At 54.6% G+C, this 14,754-nt stretch overlaps 1 protein-coding gene across 1 annotated transcript; it reads right to left on the bottom strand.

Annotated features, from left to right (window-relative positions):
- Positions 1–1,009: 1,009 nt before the first annotated feature.
- On the bottom strand, positions 1,010–13,487 carry DRC1 (dynein regulatory complex subunit 1; the record flags this gene model as incomplete). The annotated part of the gene is given in 17 exon segments (XM_009576078.1): positions 1,010–1,080; positions 1,212–1,314; positions 1,427–1,570; positions 1,966–2,156; positions 2,504–2,590; positions 3,004–3,093; positions 3,660–3,829; positions 4,222–4,451; positions 4,577–4,711; positions 5,048–5,187; positions 8,444–8,566; positions 9,286–9,372; positions 10,113–10,250; positions 10,890–10,953; positions 10,955–11,071; positions 12,731–12,843; positions 13,397–13,487. Coding segments are annotated over 17 exon segments (2,094 nt in total), but the record flags the coding sequence as incomplete, so codon positions are not given.
- Positions 13,488–14,754: the final 1,267 nt, after the last annotated feature.

The raw sequence follows: 14,754 nt of genomic DNA, 5'->3' as shown, positions 1-14,754 counted from the left end.
ACCCCCGGCAGAGCAAGCCGAGATGTGCTGGGCAGTGTCTGCCACTCCCTTGTCCCAGTGCCCACTCCTGCCTTCCCTGCCCCAAAACCCTTTCCCTGCCTCCCACCCGCTCGGTCTTGGCCTTCTTGTTCACGTTTGTGCCCTGTGGATCCCGCTGTACCCCAGGCGTACAGCGAACAAGCCGTCCCACTGGATCACCGGCCCTCAAAGCTGGCCAGATCTCCTGATGGGGACCAGGAGAAAAGTGGAAACTATTCAAGGGCACAGATACCCAGTGAGCAAAAAAATAATGGTGTTATTCTGTTCTGGTATGAGAAACTGCTCGTGCCGTGTTAGCGTTAGGCACGGGAGTCAAGGCTAAAGATAAAGCTGGCCAGGAAGCCTGTACTGGGAATGAGATATAACTGGTGTGAACCAGAGGGGTGGAAGGGAGTCACGGATGCAACATGGCCCTCCTGGAGATAACTCTGCCAGTAGCACCGCTTTGGGCTGATATTGCCCTGGAAATGCAGGATATAGGTACAGATGTAGCAGCACTGGGATCGATGAGGGAAAAGTAATTGGGCATGGGTGTTGTTTGGGAGGAGTCAGGGGGGAGAAAAGGTGTTGAGGCAGCAAAAAGAGAAGTGGGCAATAAGATGTAAAATCAGTTAAAGAAAGGTGGGTGTTCCCGAAGCCAGGATGCCTCGGGTCTTTGGGAATGCTGACCTGCGGGAGGTGAAGGCTCCTGCCTGGGTTGGGCTCCACGGAGGGAGGGGAGGACACAGACCACACGGCTTTGCAGCATGAGTGGGGAAATGCTTTCGCACAGTGTCCTGAGTCCCCTGGATCGGGGGAATGCTTGGCTGCGGCTCCCCAGCATCTTCAGAGGCAAGAGGGGTGCTCCTCGGAGGCCACATGCACGCTCACGGCCCAGGTTTGGGAAGGGTTTATTAGCCCCCGCCAGGAAGCCCTGGCTCCAGAGACAGATTCGGATTGGGGCAGAAAAACCTGTGCCCTGGGCACTCACTGCGCGTCCCCGGGGCAGGACAGGTTCAGATCCATCCACTGCGTGGGAGGGGAGAGCAGCTTGCTGTTCACCTGCAGGGAGAAGCACCCTGAGCCCGACAGCGATGGGCTCCAGGCAGCGGCCCCCGTGTCTGGGACCTCTGCCTCACCCCACACGTGGTGGGGTGTCCCCAGGCTGCGGGGGAGGAGGATGCCGCACTCACCCCGGAGCTGACGTACTCCTCCAGCAGCAGGCACAGCTCCGAGTTCTGCTGCTGCAGGACGGCTGCTTCGGCGAGCAGGCTGGCCCTGCGCGTGAGGACCTCGCTGGGCAAGGAGGGCAGAGGGTTGACGCGGCCAGTCGGTGCCAGCCCCGCTGCGGTCCCCCCAGCCACGCCACCAGCCTGCCCTGTCCCCAACAGCACTGCCAGGCACTCACTAATATTCCTCCAGTGCCACCGCCAGCGCATCCCACAGCTTCAACGTCGGCTTGGGGATAACATGTGTCAGGGCTTGCCAGTACTCCCCATCCTTGGAGCTGTCCCGTACCTGTAGCACCTCCTTTGCTATTCCGTCCTTCTCCCTGGGGGACAGAGAACAAAGCCCTGGGGCTCAGCTCTTCACGGGTGAGGAACAGCCTCAGCTGCACTGAGCGCCATCGCCATCGTCACACGAATGAGCACGACCCCACAGCTGGCACCTGCCTGCCCCATGGCTTTGCTTCCCACCCCGGGCTGCTGGTCATCTCCTGCCTGGTTGTCCCCAGCCATCCCTCACTCAGGCACTGTCTGTACCCCCTTGCCCTGCTGGGACCCTCCCCAGCCCTCTGTAATCTTGCAGGGCAGGCAGGGGAAGCTCTTGCTCCAGCCAGGGCAATACAGTTACCCCCAGCCCTGCCTGCACACTCCCACAGCCCTCCCTGTGCCCCAGTCTGGCTCCCTCCCAGCCACAACAGCCCCAGTCTGCCCCTAGTTCTACCTCAGCTTGTCAAAATCCCGCACAAATGCTTTCAGGATCTTTAGGACATCATCAGCGTGGATGTACACAGATGGAAGGGAGCCCAGCAAGCTCCGAGGGGATTTGAGCTCGTCCCTCTGGGCACTGGATCCACCGTCCTCTCTGTCCTCTGCCAGATCCGTGACATCTTTTCCACCTGAGCTGCCCTGGCTCTGGAGGGAAGGCCAGCAAGTTGGGCATGGTGCCTTCCACCACCTCCTCCTCCCCAAGAGCCACCTTCCCCCTGGGAGCTGCCCACAGCCTTGTCCCTTAGCAAATTTAGGGAGCTCAGGCAAAAATTCATGTGCAAGGGTCCCTGTTCAGTCACTGCAGAAGAAGATTACAACCCCTCAGCCCTGGCACGTTCACCTCCCTTTTCCAGTCACAGGAAAACGTTTCAGGGTCAACACGCTGGTCCCCCTCTCTGCCTTCTCTGGGTGTTCAGGAGATGTTCTGCTCCCCCTTTCCTGGACCCCGGGCTCTGCTGGGCTCTCCCCACTGCTGTCCCTGGTGGTCCCACCTGGCTGACAGCCACCTCCTGGGCTTTGTACTTCAGGAAAAAATCCACCAGCTTGTATAGGTCATCCTCACTGTCGATCTCGAGGGCCTGGGGAGCAGAGGAACCCGGTTAGTATCCCTCAGAGACATCATGGGAGGTGGGGCAAAACGAAGAGCATTTCCCAGGAGCAGAGGGTGCCCCTCTGGCAATGCCACGCAAGGCAGGAGTGGGCGGTAAGAGGTGGTTAGTGTGGGACAGCCAGGGGTATCTGTGGATGGGAGAGTCTGAGAACAGGCTGGAGGGGCCCTGGAGATGTTGTTTAATTCATCAGCAGGACGGCCTTGAACTGAGAAGCGTCTGGCCACAGTGCTCTCCCCTTGCTGCCCTGGAGTCCCCTCAGCAGCCCAGCCAGACCTCCCTGGGGTGGCTCAGTCCTACGCCACGCGGACACGGGGCAGACAGCTTTCCCTGGTGACCGCCAGCCTTCCCTGCAGCCCCTGACAGGCCAAGCCACAACTCACCGCAAAGATGGAGTCGAGCTTCATGAGGGTGCGCTCGTGCCTCCCCAGCGCGTGCAGGGGCCTCAGCAGCTTGCTCTCAATGAGGAAACCCTTTGGAGACACGGAGAGAAGAGGGTGCAGAGAAATAGCGAGCGTCTCCGTCCCTGCCCAGAAACCAGCCCATGCCATGCTATGGCCGTGCCATCCCGCGACGGCAGGCTGAGCGGGGAGGGTGGGCAGCGGCTGGGCAGCGTGAGGCTGGCAGGGCCAGGAGGCTCTGGAATAGCCACCCAGAAGATAGACTTATCGGCACAGTGATGCCAAAAGGACCTCATGATCTGAAGCTCTTGCTGACTATCCCCAGAGATGGGGAACAGCATGGAGCATCAGATGCAGCAGGTTTGCCTGTGCGTATTCTGGCCTGGGGCTGCTGTGGATTTGGGCAACGGGGCTGCATCTTTTATTAGCATCATATACGTGCCACACACAGTGGAAAGACCTGGAGACCCTCTCCCGGTCCCTGGGGCAGCTCTCTGACAACAGGCTGCTTGGCACAGCAAGGCAGCGCCATGTAGAAACCTTCACCCCAAGATGTGAAGCTTGGAAGAGATCCACTACAAGCTGGAGCAAACAGGGGACAGCACGCTGATCAAGGCATGTGGTACATCGTCACGCACCGACTCGTCGCTCACGAGCTCCAAGATCTTCTTAACAGTCGTCTTGGAGATATTTCGCAGAGGTGTGACTCTATCCTCAACCTTTGCTGTGTTTTCTTTTCCTCCTTCTCCACTACGCACTTCTTCCTTCTTCTCTCTCCCTTCCTCCTCCTGTCCCCCAGAGCTGCTCTCTGAAACATGGAGAAAGAAAGGTGAGCAAAAACCTTTGTGCTTTGACTGTGCTCCCCAGGCTGTGCTCCCCAGTCACATCACTGCAGGAGTCACCAGGGAAATCACAATCGTTCCCTGCGACCTGGAAAGCACCCCAAAGATCTTGGGACATGAGCTGGCTCTTGGTCAGCTTGTCTGGAACTGGGAGCACTGGGCAAAGTACAGTGCAAAGATCCCCAAGCTGGCATGAGCCAGCTCAGGGCTGGGGACAGCCCCTGCCTGGGCTCGCAATGTCACCCCTGTAAGATCCCACCTTGCAATGGCAAGAACAGGAGTGACAGAAGGGGCCGTCACGGAGGAAGGTGAGGGTTTCCCAGTGCCACAAGGGTGACAAGGGCACTGTGCATCCCACCTGTCAGGACCTCCGCAGCCAGCTTTGTTGCCATCCTCTTCGCCTTGTAATGCCTGAGGGGGCCAACATTGTTCAGGAACCAGTAACGAGGCTCTTCCCAAGGCAGCCCCAGTTGCTGGGTGTGAATGATGCGATCTGCATCGAGGGCTTTCCACATCAGCCCTTTGGCTTCCTCTTCGTTCATAAGCCAGACCTCCGTGAACTTCTCAGCATCGCTGACAGCAAAGTGCCTGTGCATAAGGGACATGGCCCATGGAAGGAGGCTCCATGCCCCAAAATGATGAGTCAGCTCCCCCCGCACCTCACTTAGGTGCTCCGAGGCCTCGTCATGGCTGGATGCCCGCGCACACCCCACCTCATTCTCCTCTGCACCTCCTTGCACTGCTCCGTGATGCGCTCGCAGTCGACTGCCAGGCTCTGGTTCTCCTCTCTGAACTGCTTCTCTTGTTTGGCCAGTTTTGCTCTCAGGTTATTGAGCAAGCTGTGGAGCCTGGGGAGGGACAGCAAAGCTGGGCACCCCCAAAGAGGCACCTTCGGGCACACCCAGCTCATATGAAGGCTTTGGGACTTGGGGCTGCTTATCTACTAGTGACTACTCAGTGCCAAGGCCTGACTGATCCTGCTGCAGCTGGCACAGGTTGGCCATGGCCAGCCTATTCAAAGTGCTCTGGGGATGGCCCTGCCCTGGGCTAACCCCTGCCCCTGCCCAGGGATGGGTTGGGACAGAGCTCATTGGCCTGTGCTAGGTGATGGGCTCCACAAAAAATGGTATATGGGAGGTGATGGCAGGTAAGGCAGAGCCCATCTTCCAGGGATGGATTTTTACCGGTTGAGCTTCCTCTTCTGCTGGGACCTGATGATGGTGTTCTCCTCGTCCTGCTTCTTAAGCACCTGAAGGTTGTACTCCAGCTTCTCCTGGTTCAGCTGATAGGCGGCTTTCATCTGCTGGAGCTGCCTCTCCAGGTTCTGGCATTTCAAAAAACATGAAAACAAGCCATGCCATGAGCAAAGGCCACACTGAAGCCTGGATCCTACTGATCCTGCATCTCCAAAGCCCATCTTGCCATGCATATTTCCCCAGGTAACCCCTGGCCACATGGCATCACTCATGGGTGAGTGCTGGAGATGCCGGTTGTCCCTAAGTACATGCTATGGGGCCATGTCTGGGGAAGGGAGAACAGACTGAAGTTGTGCCCAGCTTTCACTCAGTGGGACACTAACGTGGGCCTCTCTCCTCAACCTAGCTGCTGATTTTCACATCAGTTTTAGGAACTGCATGTCTCTGAATTAACCAAGAGGCTCAGAAGTTACTTGGCGAGCTGGAGGAAGGGACACACAGGAGGAGTGACCGCACAAACTCCAGGTTTTAAGGAAACCAGAACAAAACAAATAACTGAAGCATTCGTGATGGCAGCAACTCGCTGCATAGCCTGGGGGACAGGAGAGAGGCAGTGAGTTCTCCCCTTTGCTCCACAACTGCAACAGAGGAGACATCTGCAATGCAGACATCTCTCTCAGCTTCCCAGCCCCTCCTTTGCTCGACAGCTGATGGAAAGGAAGAGCCGCTTCCCGGGCTGATTGCCCCAGCATCGTGGGGTTGTTGCTCTGGGCTGGAAGGCATCACACCTTACTGATGATTGCTGCTCTCTGCCAGCCCTACAGCTCATTTGGAAGAGAACTCAGGAGGACACAGTGGCATGGAAACTCCAGGAGCAGGCAGTGCGACTGCATGGACGGGTGAGAGGCAGTGTCTGGGCCTGGCATGGTTTAATTCATTAGTATATAAGGGTCTTCCATGTGCAAGAGGAGGCAGAAATCTGATACTGAAAAATCTCATAATACAGCGCTTTACTGGGGAGGCCTATAAAGACTTCTTCCATGGTAGGAGGTGATTGGAATTAAGCTGCTGCATGGCCCCAAATTACAGCATCAGCTACAGGCTCGGTTGTGCACAGCAATCTGCACAGCAGAGGGATGCAGCGGGGTCCCCATCAGGGGCTCAGGCTTGCTCTCGGCCCAGGGGGATCTCTGTGGGCAGGTAAAGAGTCTCGAGCTGTAGGCTAGAAGCAGGGAAGTCACTGGTACCCGGGTTAGCTGGCTCAGAGCTCTCCTGGGCAGCCCTACGTACAACAGGGAGTGTACAAACAACCTGGGAAGACACCCAGAAGCAGTCCCACCTGGCTAGGATTAAAGCTTGACTGAAGAAAAAATGGAGGTAAATCCCAGCCTGGCCAAGGGATCTTCCCCTTACAGCAGATGGAGGAAAGCCATGGCCCAAATCCCATATTTAAAATGCTGATTCCCATCTAGTGAAACTGGGAAGTACTCAATAACCCCCAAACCATAGACTTCCTCTTTAGGTCTTGGCTAAGCTCCTGTTTCAGAGATACCTCAGAACAAGGATATCACAGGTTAATCAGGAAAATAGGTGTTTCCAACTTCTCTTTTCTTATTCTCCCTGAACTGGAATGGTGAAGTCTGTGCTATAAACTGCAGTGCTAAAGGGAACCGGGGGGACATATACTTCATCCCTCTGCCCCACAGAGGGAACAACTTCACCAAATCAGCCCCAGCAGAAGTTGATTTAAGCTGTTCCTAAAACCCTGCGTCAAGGAGCAGCAAATCAAGGACACAGTCACTCTCGCTAACTATCAAGCAAGTCCTTGCCATTTCTAGGCTTTCCTAGCTTGAAATTTCAACCCTAAATCTGAATGCCAATTTAAATCTTCCCTACCAAAACTCAACCCTATAATTATTTTCTTGCATGTACAGTGGACACAGAGAAGAAGTCATTCTCCTCCTCCATCATACAGAATTGTGCATATTTGTAGACTTATCACCTCTCTACAGAAATCTCTTCCCCGGTCTAGGCAGTCCCAGCCTTTCAACCTTTTCTTAGGGGTCATTTGTCTACTTGGTCTCTTCTAGACTCTCTTCCCAAGCGTGTTGCCAAACCTGGACAAGGACACATAGGTATAAAGTAGAGAGGAATAATTACCTCCCTTGCCTTGTATATAAACCCTCCCACAGTTACACCTAAAGGCAGCAGGTGCATTTTTACAACAGCCCCACATCACCATCTGTGAACCTTGATCTCCAGCATGCTGCTGCTTCCCTCCTCAAATGGCTCAGAGCCATCTGCAAACGTTACACATTCTGTGTCACCTTCCAGGTTATCAATATGAAGGCGAAGAAACTGCAAAATCAGGACTGCCCTCCCTGGACATGCCCTTTCAGGCTGACAGGGACCTTGCAGCATTAATATTTCATCTGAAGTTGCGCAAAACCTTCTAGACATCAGCCCTAGCCTGTGTTTCCCTGGGTTTCCTAGGAGGACATCCCACGGGACAAACAATAAGCCTTTCTAAAGTCCAAATGCAACGTGTCCCATATCTACCGTGCAGCCCGGCAAGCAACACACAACGACTAGCAGGGAAGGTGTCAGCGGCCGCAGGGGTCTCTGCTGAGCAGAGGTGGCTGAATGATGCTGGGCAAAGCCGGGGCTGCCATCCAGGGGACCAACAGGAGAGTCACAGATGCACTGCTTTGTTGGCACCGCTGCTCACAGAGAATGCAGTGGATTAGAAGGTACCTGTATCTCGGGGAAGCCACGTCGACGAGGATTGGATCTGCAGTGAGAGCCCCTGGGGCTTGTTCAGCCAGCGGTGTGCCAGGGCTGTGCTCTTCCACTGCATGCCCTCCTACCTGAGTAAGGGCAAACTCATGATAGTTCTTACATCAAGTGGACTTCACGGGCATTAGAGAAATCATGGGTCTATGGCTAGATGTCAGAGGAAAAAGCTCACACCTCCTAGGACAGGGACTCTTACAAAGGAAGAAATTAGGTCGATCTGAAACAATCTGGTGTCAGGATACTCACACTATTTGATCCTCCTACCAGTCATGATGCCAGAAGTAGCAAACCCTTCAACCTTCCCAGGTGCTTCATACGTCCTAGAGCTACAGTTCATGTGCTACAGACCTTTGAGAGCCAAGGGCAGATGGACACTGTGGTGTAGGACCCATGGAGAGGAGAGAGCAATAGCTCCATCACCCTGTTGACATGGGGCTGGACTGTGCACGCTGAAGAGCTGAGATGACCAGATACCAGCTGCAGCTTTCATACTGTCTAGCCACCCCACAGAGCCAGCTACACACAGAAAAGCCCAGGGAGACCTGCTCCACTGCCTCCCCACATGGCACATGCCAGCCTTTTCTGTACCTGCACATCGTTCTCCAGCTGGATCTTCATGCTGTTATACTCCTCCTCATCCTCCACCCGCAGCTGATTCAGCTGTTTCTCAAACTCTTCCACCTTTCTCATACGGGCATGCAGGTATTCCAGCTATGGGCAAAAGGAGAACGTCATCCATCAATGGTGACAACTTCCTCCCACGATCACAGCTCCTTTGGCTAGCCCAAAGCAAGGTCATACATGGATAATTCCCCTGCAGAGCAGGATGAAAAACTGCTCCTTTGCTCCCCACACTCCTGAGGAACCTTCATGCACGCTTGTCTTTCAAGGCAGCCCAGTGCTGGAGAGCAGCACTATTCCTGGCAGCCTTTGGCCCCTCACTACAAGAAGGACATTGAGGTGCTGGAGCGTGTCCAGAGAAGGGCAACGAAGCTGGTGAAGGGCCTGGAGCACAAGTCTGATGAGGAGTGGCTGAGAGAACTGGGACTGTTTAGCAGTGTTGTAGTTTGAGACAGATACTTCTGGTCAAAACTCTGCTTTCCTTGGGCCTAATTTCTGACATATCCTTATTCCTAAATACATGTTCAAAGCCCAACTTGATTATTCCAGTTGGTTTATTTGATTTTTCTTAATGTTTATTTCTTTGCACTGAATTACTCTGTCAAGCATTGGAACAGGCTGCCCTGGGAAGTGCTTGAGTCACCATCCCTGGAGGTATTTAAAAGACGTGTAGATGTGGTGCTTTGGGACATGGTTTAGTGGTGGACTTGGCAGTGTTGGGTTAACGGTTGGACTCGATGATCTTAAGGGTCTTTTCCAACCTAAATGATTCTGTGATTCCATGATTCTAAACTTCACATGGATCTTACCTCCTGTGCATTGTGGGCTTGGATGGCTTCTTCCCACTTCTTCCTGTTGTTGTCCAGCAGCTCTCGCCGTTCAAGCTCAAAAGCCTTCTGTGAAGGAGACAGAGCCCTTCACCATCACGTTGGCCCCCCTCATTACCAACGCCTGGCCAGCAGCCTTCAGGAGAGTACTGGCTGCAGATTGGTGCCACTGTCCGATGAACACACACTGGCTTGATCTCTCCTCTCCACGCCAGGACCCCACTGGCAGAGACCTCACGCTGCAGCCCCGCGGGGACTGCTGCTATCGGCCACCTAGAGCTGGGAGGGATGCTCTTGGTGGTGGGTAGCTCTGTGAGTTCACTGGAAATCATTGTTTGATGATTAGCAGTGGAGCTTGGTCAGACAGCTACCTGATTTCACCTAACAAGACATTAAATGGGGAGAGATGCCCTCACTCAGCAACAAATGCAGGTTTGATCCGCGAGGTGGAACTTCGTGCTCTGCAGAAGGTAAGGCTAAAGAACCACGATGGTCGTTTCTGGCTTTTAGAGAGTTGAATAATCAGCCATCAAGCAGCAACAGCTTCCACATGCCACCCAGTTGCTCTGCCCTAAAGCACAGTCACTCGCAGCATGGTATAAACCCGCCCCTCAGGACTCAGCACCATTCAATGCTCTTGCTTGGCCAGATTTCAGCCTCATTCACCAAGACATCAGCCCTGCTGCTCTGGACAGCAGTCAAGCCAGCCAGTGCAATGAGCCTGAGGCTCATTTTTGCCATAGATATGGACAAGCAAGTGGCTGCAGGTTTTCTCATTGGACTCTTCCTCCACCATATGAACTGGCTACCTCAATCTGTAGGAGTTTATGACGGTAAGTTTTCAGCATGATCCTGATCTGTTCCTCCATTCTCTCCAAAAGCAGGTGGATATCATCCGACTGCTTCTTAATGGCCTGCACGTATTGCTCGTCTTTGTTTTTCAGCTCCTGGAGGAGGAGAGCAGATGCTGAAATCAGCGAGAAGTATTTGACCAGAATCCTCAGGGGTTAACTGAGAGGGTAAGACCCAGATGCTGCCTTTTCTGAAGGAGAAGAGGTGATGAGAGCAAAGAGCCAGAAAGTCAAGAGGTAGTTAGGAGGGAAGATGGGAGGAGAGACAGATCATCACTGCCAAAAGGTCCAGGTGAGATGGAGTGGGAGGTGACATGCCTGCAGACACACCACTCCTCTGAGGGCCAGGGAACCTGCTGTGCGGAAGGCTTTCTTCCCTCTAGAAAAGCACTCCCCCTCTCTGCTCATTTGCCTTTTTTTTTACTGTGCAATCTGGGACCTGCCAGTTTGTCTTACTGCCACCAGTGTCCTGTGTGTCTGCCCTTGTACGCTGAACACTGCCAGGGCACCCGATCTCATCATCCACGTTGGGACGCTAGCACTGCAGCTCCTGGCACAGTTTTGACCCAGACTAACTGACACTACACGGATCTCTGCAATGCACTGGTGAATTGAAGATCCACAGAGAGGGATGACTGAAAAGCCAGACAGGGATGACTGTTGCTTTAGAACAGCATCCTCCAGAGCTTGAACCCCCCGTCCTTCCCGGTTGTCCCTGCTTGGTCCCTACGCTACCTGCTGCAGGTCACCGATGAGCTTGTTCTTCTCCTCCAGGAGCAGCTCGCACTGCTGCTGCTTTGTCCAGCAGCTGCCACAGCTCCTGCGGGATCGTCATCTCCTTGGCCAAGGCCCACTTGGAGGTGATCTCCTCAAACTTGTACGTGCTAGACTTGGCTTCATTCTCCAGCTTCTCCACCCTGCAGGCAGTAAGGAGCACATGGCAAATGGGGAGCTGGGGCAGGGCAGCAAGTGCTTCAGACGTGGTTCAGTGGCCCACGCTGCAGGAGCACTTTCCTGCATAACCCAGTTTGAATTCAAAGTGGTATCAATGGAGCAGCAGCTTTCTTGCAAGTGCTTGTTAGAGCATTACACAAGGGCAGAGCTGGCATCCTGCAGGCTCCTCTCTTCAGACAGGAATTTCCCCAGCTCCGCCCTTGCTCAGTGCTCCAGCAGCCTCTTACCTGGAGGGAAAAAGACTAAAAAGTCCAGCTTAAGCAGCAGTCACCTTTGCAAGGAGCACTAGTCCTTCTGCCAAGCGAGCTGTCTCTGGGCAAGCAGTGCCAAACAGCCTCCTGGCTACGTCTAGACTTGGGAGTCAAACTGTCCAGAGACCATACCCCAGCTAAAGCCAACTGGCACTGAACAGCCCACGTCCATATTACAAAACTCTTTCCTCTTCCAAACAGAGGCACCATCCAACGTGCTCTGGGGATGGCCCTTGGCTCAGGCTAAACAGCGGCCACCACCTTTGCCACCCCCAAACCTGCTCTAAGGACAGTTCCTCGATGCAGCACCTGGTTCCTTAATGAGATTCCCACTGGGAAACCATCTGAGCAAGGGACACGGGTCTTGCTACAGCCAGCCTCCCATAAAATGTTCCTGCAGTGCCCTCCAAAGGCAGTAGGAGCAAGGACTCAGTGTTTCCTAGCTGATCTCCAAGTCTTGGGGACAGGGCTGAAAGAGCCAGTCCTTTGGATTGCCCAGCTCCTTTGGTGAAGCAGGACAGCTTTGCCCAGGAAGGCACACAGAGAGGATCAGAGAACAATCGAGGCTGGAAGGGCTTCGGGAAATCACCGGCTCCCAGTCACAGCAGGATTAACTTCAATGTCAGAGCAGGTTGTGCAGGGCCTTGGCCAGACATGTGCTGAGTATCTCCAACGAGGAAGATTTCTACAACATCAGGGGCCCCTCACCCAGCATCTGACCACTCTCACTGCAAAGACCTTAATATCCAATTTCTCAAATTAGCACAGCCTCACATTCTTCCCACTCCTCATGTACATCCTAATGTGGCTGTCCCAGTGCGTTCCCATGGTATGGCTAATAACTACCCCTATCTCCATGACAGGAGGGCAACCTCTGGAAACAGGCCATTTACTGAGCCATCTCTTAGCACAGGATGGCATGTTCTCCACCACGGTGTCACCTCCAGGCTCAGGAGAATTGCTTGGCAAGCCAGAAGCAAGGGCAGCTGTGCCTGTGCTTCTCAAGCAAGGAGACCACAAGTACACATGGTACAGACTCCTGGTGAAAAGCTGAGAACCAGCTGCATTTCTCACACTCTGGAGCTCAAGATGTGATGGGTCTGGAGGAGGTTGGTAACCAGACAGTCCGTAGTACTCCAGTGCCTGGGGAAGCCACCAGCCTTGACCTGCAGAGCTCTGTAAAGATCCAGCTGCCGCAGGTGGGACCTGGAAGCTCTTTGTGTGCCTAAATTTTCCTTTTGAACATAAATTCAGTGTTTCCCTAATTGCTAAGTGTTCCTGGATGACCAGGGTTAGGATGTCCTCCAAAAGCTGCACCAACATCTGCACTGCTCCTTCCCAGCAGCGCAGACCCCTCGCGCAGCCTCTTACCTCTGCAGCTTCAGCTCTGCCTCCTCTGCCCTCCTCTGCGTTTCCCTCAAGTCAGCAGCCACCTGGATATTTGTCACCATCTGCGTGCCATCAAAAAGCAGCTTGGCCAGCCTCTGTGAAGTAGATGGTATGCATCTCACACCCGGAAACCTGAGGTCTGGAGGAAGGGATCCTGGAGCAACTCTTGCTATGCCTGTCCAGGGTCTGGCTCCTATCCCCATGCAGAGGTGGGGACCCATAAGCCCCATCTTCCCATGCTATGGCAGGGTTTGATGAACACTGCAAGAACCGCAATGCACCCATGGGTCCTCTCTCTCCTGGAAAGCCCTGCAGGCCATCAGCACCAAGAGGAAAGTGCTCAGAGCACTCTCTTGTTTTTGTTCCCCTGCATGTGCGGATGAGGCTAGGGGTTTGGGTCGGGGTTTGAATGCATGGCGTCAGTCCCAGATCCTTCCAATCCATGGGTTGTTTGTCACAGGGAAATCATATCCCCAGGATCCAGCCCAAGAATCACCCCCCACCCAGTCCTGAGGAGTTTCTGTCCCTGCTTCTTCTCACATAAATGCTGCTGTGTGACACTAAGCACCACACAAAGCTAAAAGGAGGGTAAAGCCAAATGTCTAGAGGTCAGGGACCTGCGAGGACCTTCCTGTCCTACTGCCGCACCTGCCTGCTCTCCTCAATCTGTTTATGGGTCCTTCTCTGCTCTTCCTCCTCCTCAGCCACCTTCGGCTCTGCATCTTCTCCAAGGGCCTCCCTGGGCAGAAAAGGGGAAAAGACAGGACATTTTGCACCGCACCATCTTCCTAATGCTCGGACATGGCCTTGGATCTGGAATCCCAGCCCAGACTGCATGGTTCAGCACAGCACACTTCACTTTCTCTTCCCCTCGGCAGGATTAGTCCCAGGAGAAAAGACGCAGGAAAGGGTGGGACAGCCTCCCCAAGGGGAAACAGGGTCCAGGCTTCCCTTTCTGGAGCTGGGAGTGCAGCCCAGGCTGGTTACTCCTGCAGCACAGGGCTGGGGGGCTCAGCTCCTGTTTGCTTCCCTGGGGGAGGAGGGCAGGGGGCAGCCCTTAGGTGGCTGTAGGGGACCCTTGCTCAGCCGTGAAGAGAACCAGCTTCTGTCTGGAGCCATTTCAGGGTTGGCACCGATCCCATGCTAATTCCTTGGGATCAGTCTAACCTAAAGGGAAGGCTCTGGGATCAAGAAGGAGAAAACAAGCTTGTTTGGGTGAGAGTGGATGTTACTGACCTAGGTACGGTTTGGTCCCATGGTTTGGTAACAGCATCCACAGGCACCTTGTTGTGGTTTACTCTCGGTTTGGAGAGGAGATGGTGGTTACTGCCATGGTTTTCCCCAGGCTGGGGGAAGACAGAACCCTGACCCAGTTCCAGCTCAGGAGAGGGTGGCAGGGTACTGCCACTTCATGATCTGATCCCACCCAGCCTGGAGGGGCCTCTAAGGTTTGGGGGAGGACCCCAGTTCAGTCCTGCCTTGGGGAAAGGTGTGCCCCATTGCTGGTGAGTCCCAGTTTTGAGAACAACATTGGCTTGATCCAGGAGGCCACTGGCCTGGTGCTGATTTTGTCCAGAGGGGCGGAGGGTCCATGGCAGGGCAATACCTTGGGGAAGGGGGGTATCGCTGCCCCAGCGCTAGACTGGGGACAGGACAGGGATGTCCTTGAGTTTGGGCTGAGCTGGGATTGGGAGGGTGGTCCCTGGGTCTCCCCAGTTTGGGGAGAGGTCCTGGGTCCCGTGAAGGCTGGCAATGCCACGTCGGGGTCCTGGCCCAGTGCCGGTGTGGGGCAGGGGATGTTCTGAGCCGTGGGGACAGTCTCTGAGCCTGTGCTAGTGCTGGGTGGGGGGTCAGGACTGGGTGCCAGTTTGGGGTGAGGGATCTGGAACTGGGACAGGTTTGGGGGTGGGGGCATCAACCCCGGCGCCAGTTTGGGGAAGAGGAGATCATCTGTGACCAGAGATGGGCTTTGGGGAGAAGGTGCAGGACTTGGTGCCGGTTTGGGG

The sequence above is a fragment of the Fulmarus glacialis genome, unplaced genomic scaffold (assembly GCF_000690835.1).
Source record: "Fulmarus glacialis isolate BGI_N327 unplaced genomic scaffold, ASM69083v1 scaffold6844, whole genome shotgun sequence".
Classification (NCBI taxonomy): Eukaryota; Metazoa; Chordata; class Aves; order Procellariiformes; family Procellariidae; genus Fulmarus; species Fulmarus glacialis.
This window is presented reverse-complemented; position numbering and strand designations above follow the sequence as displayed.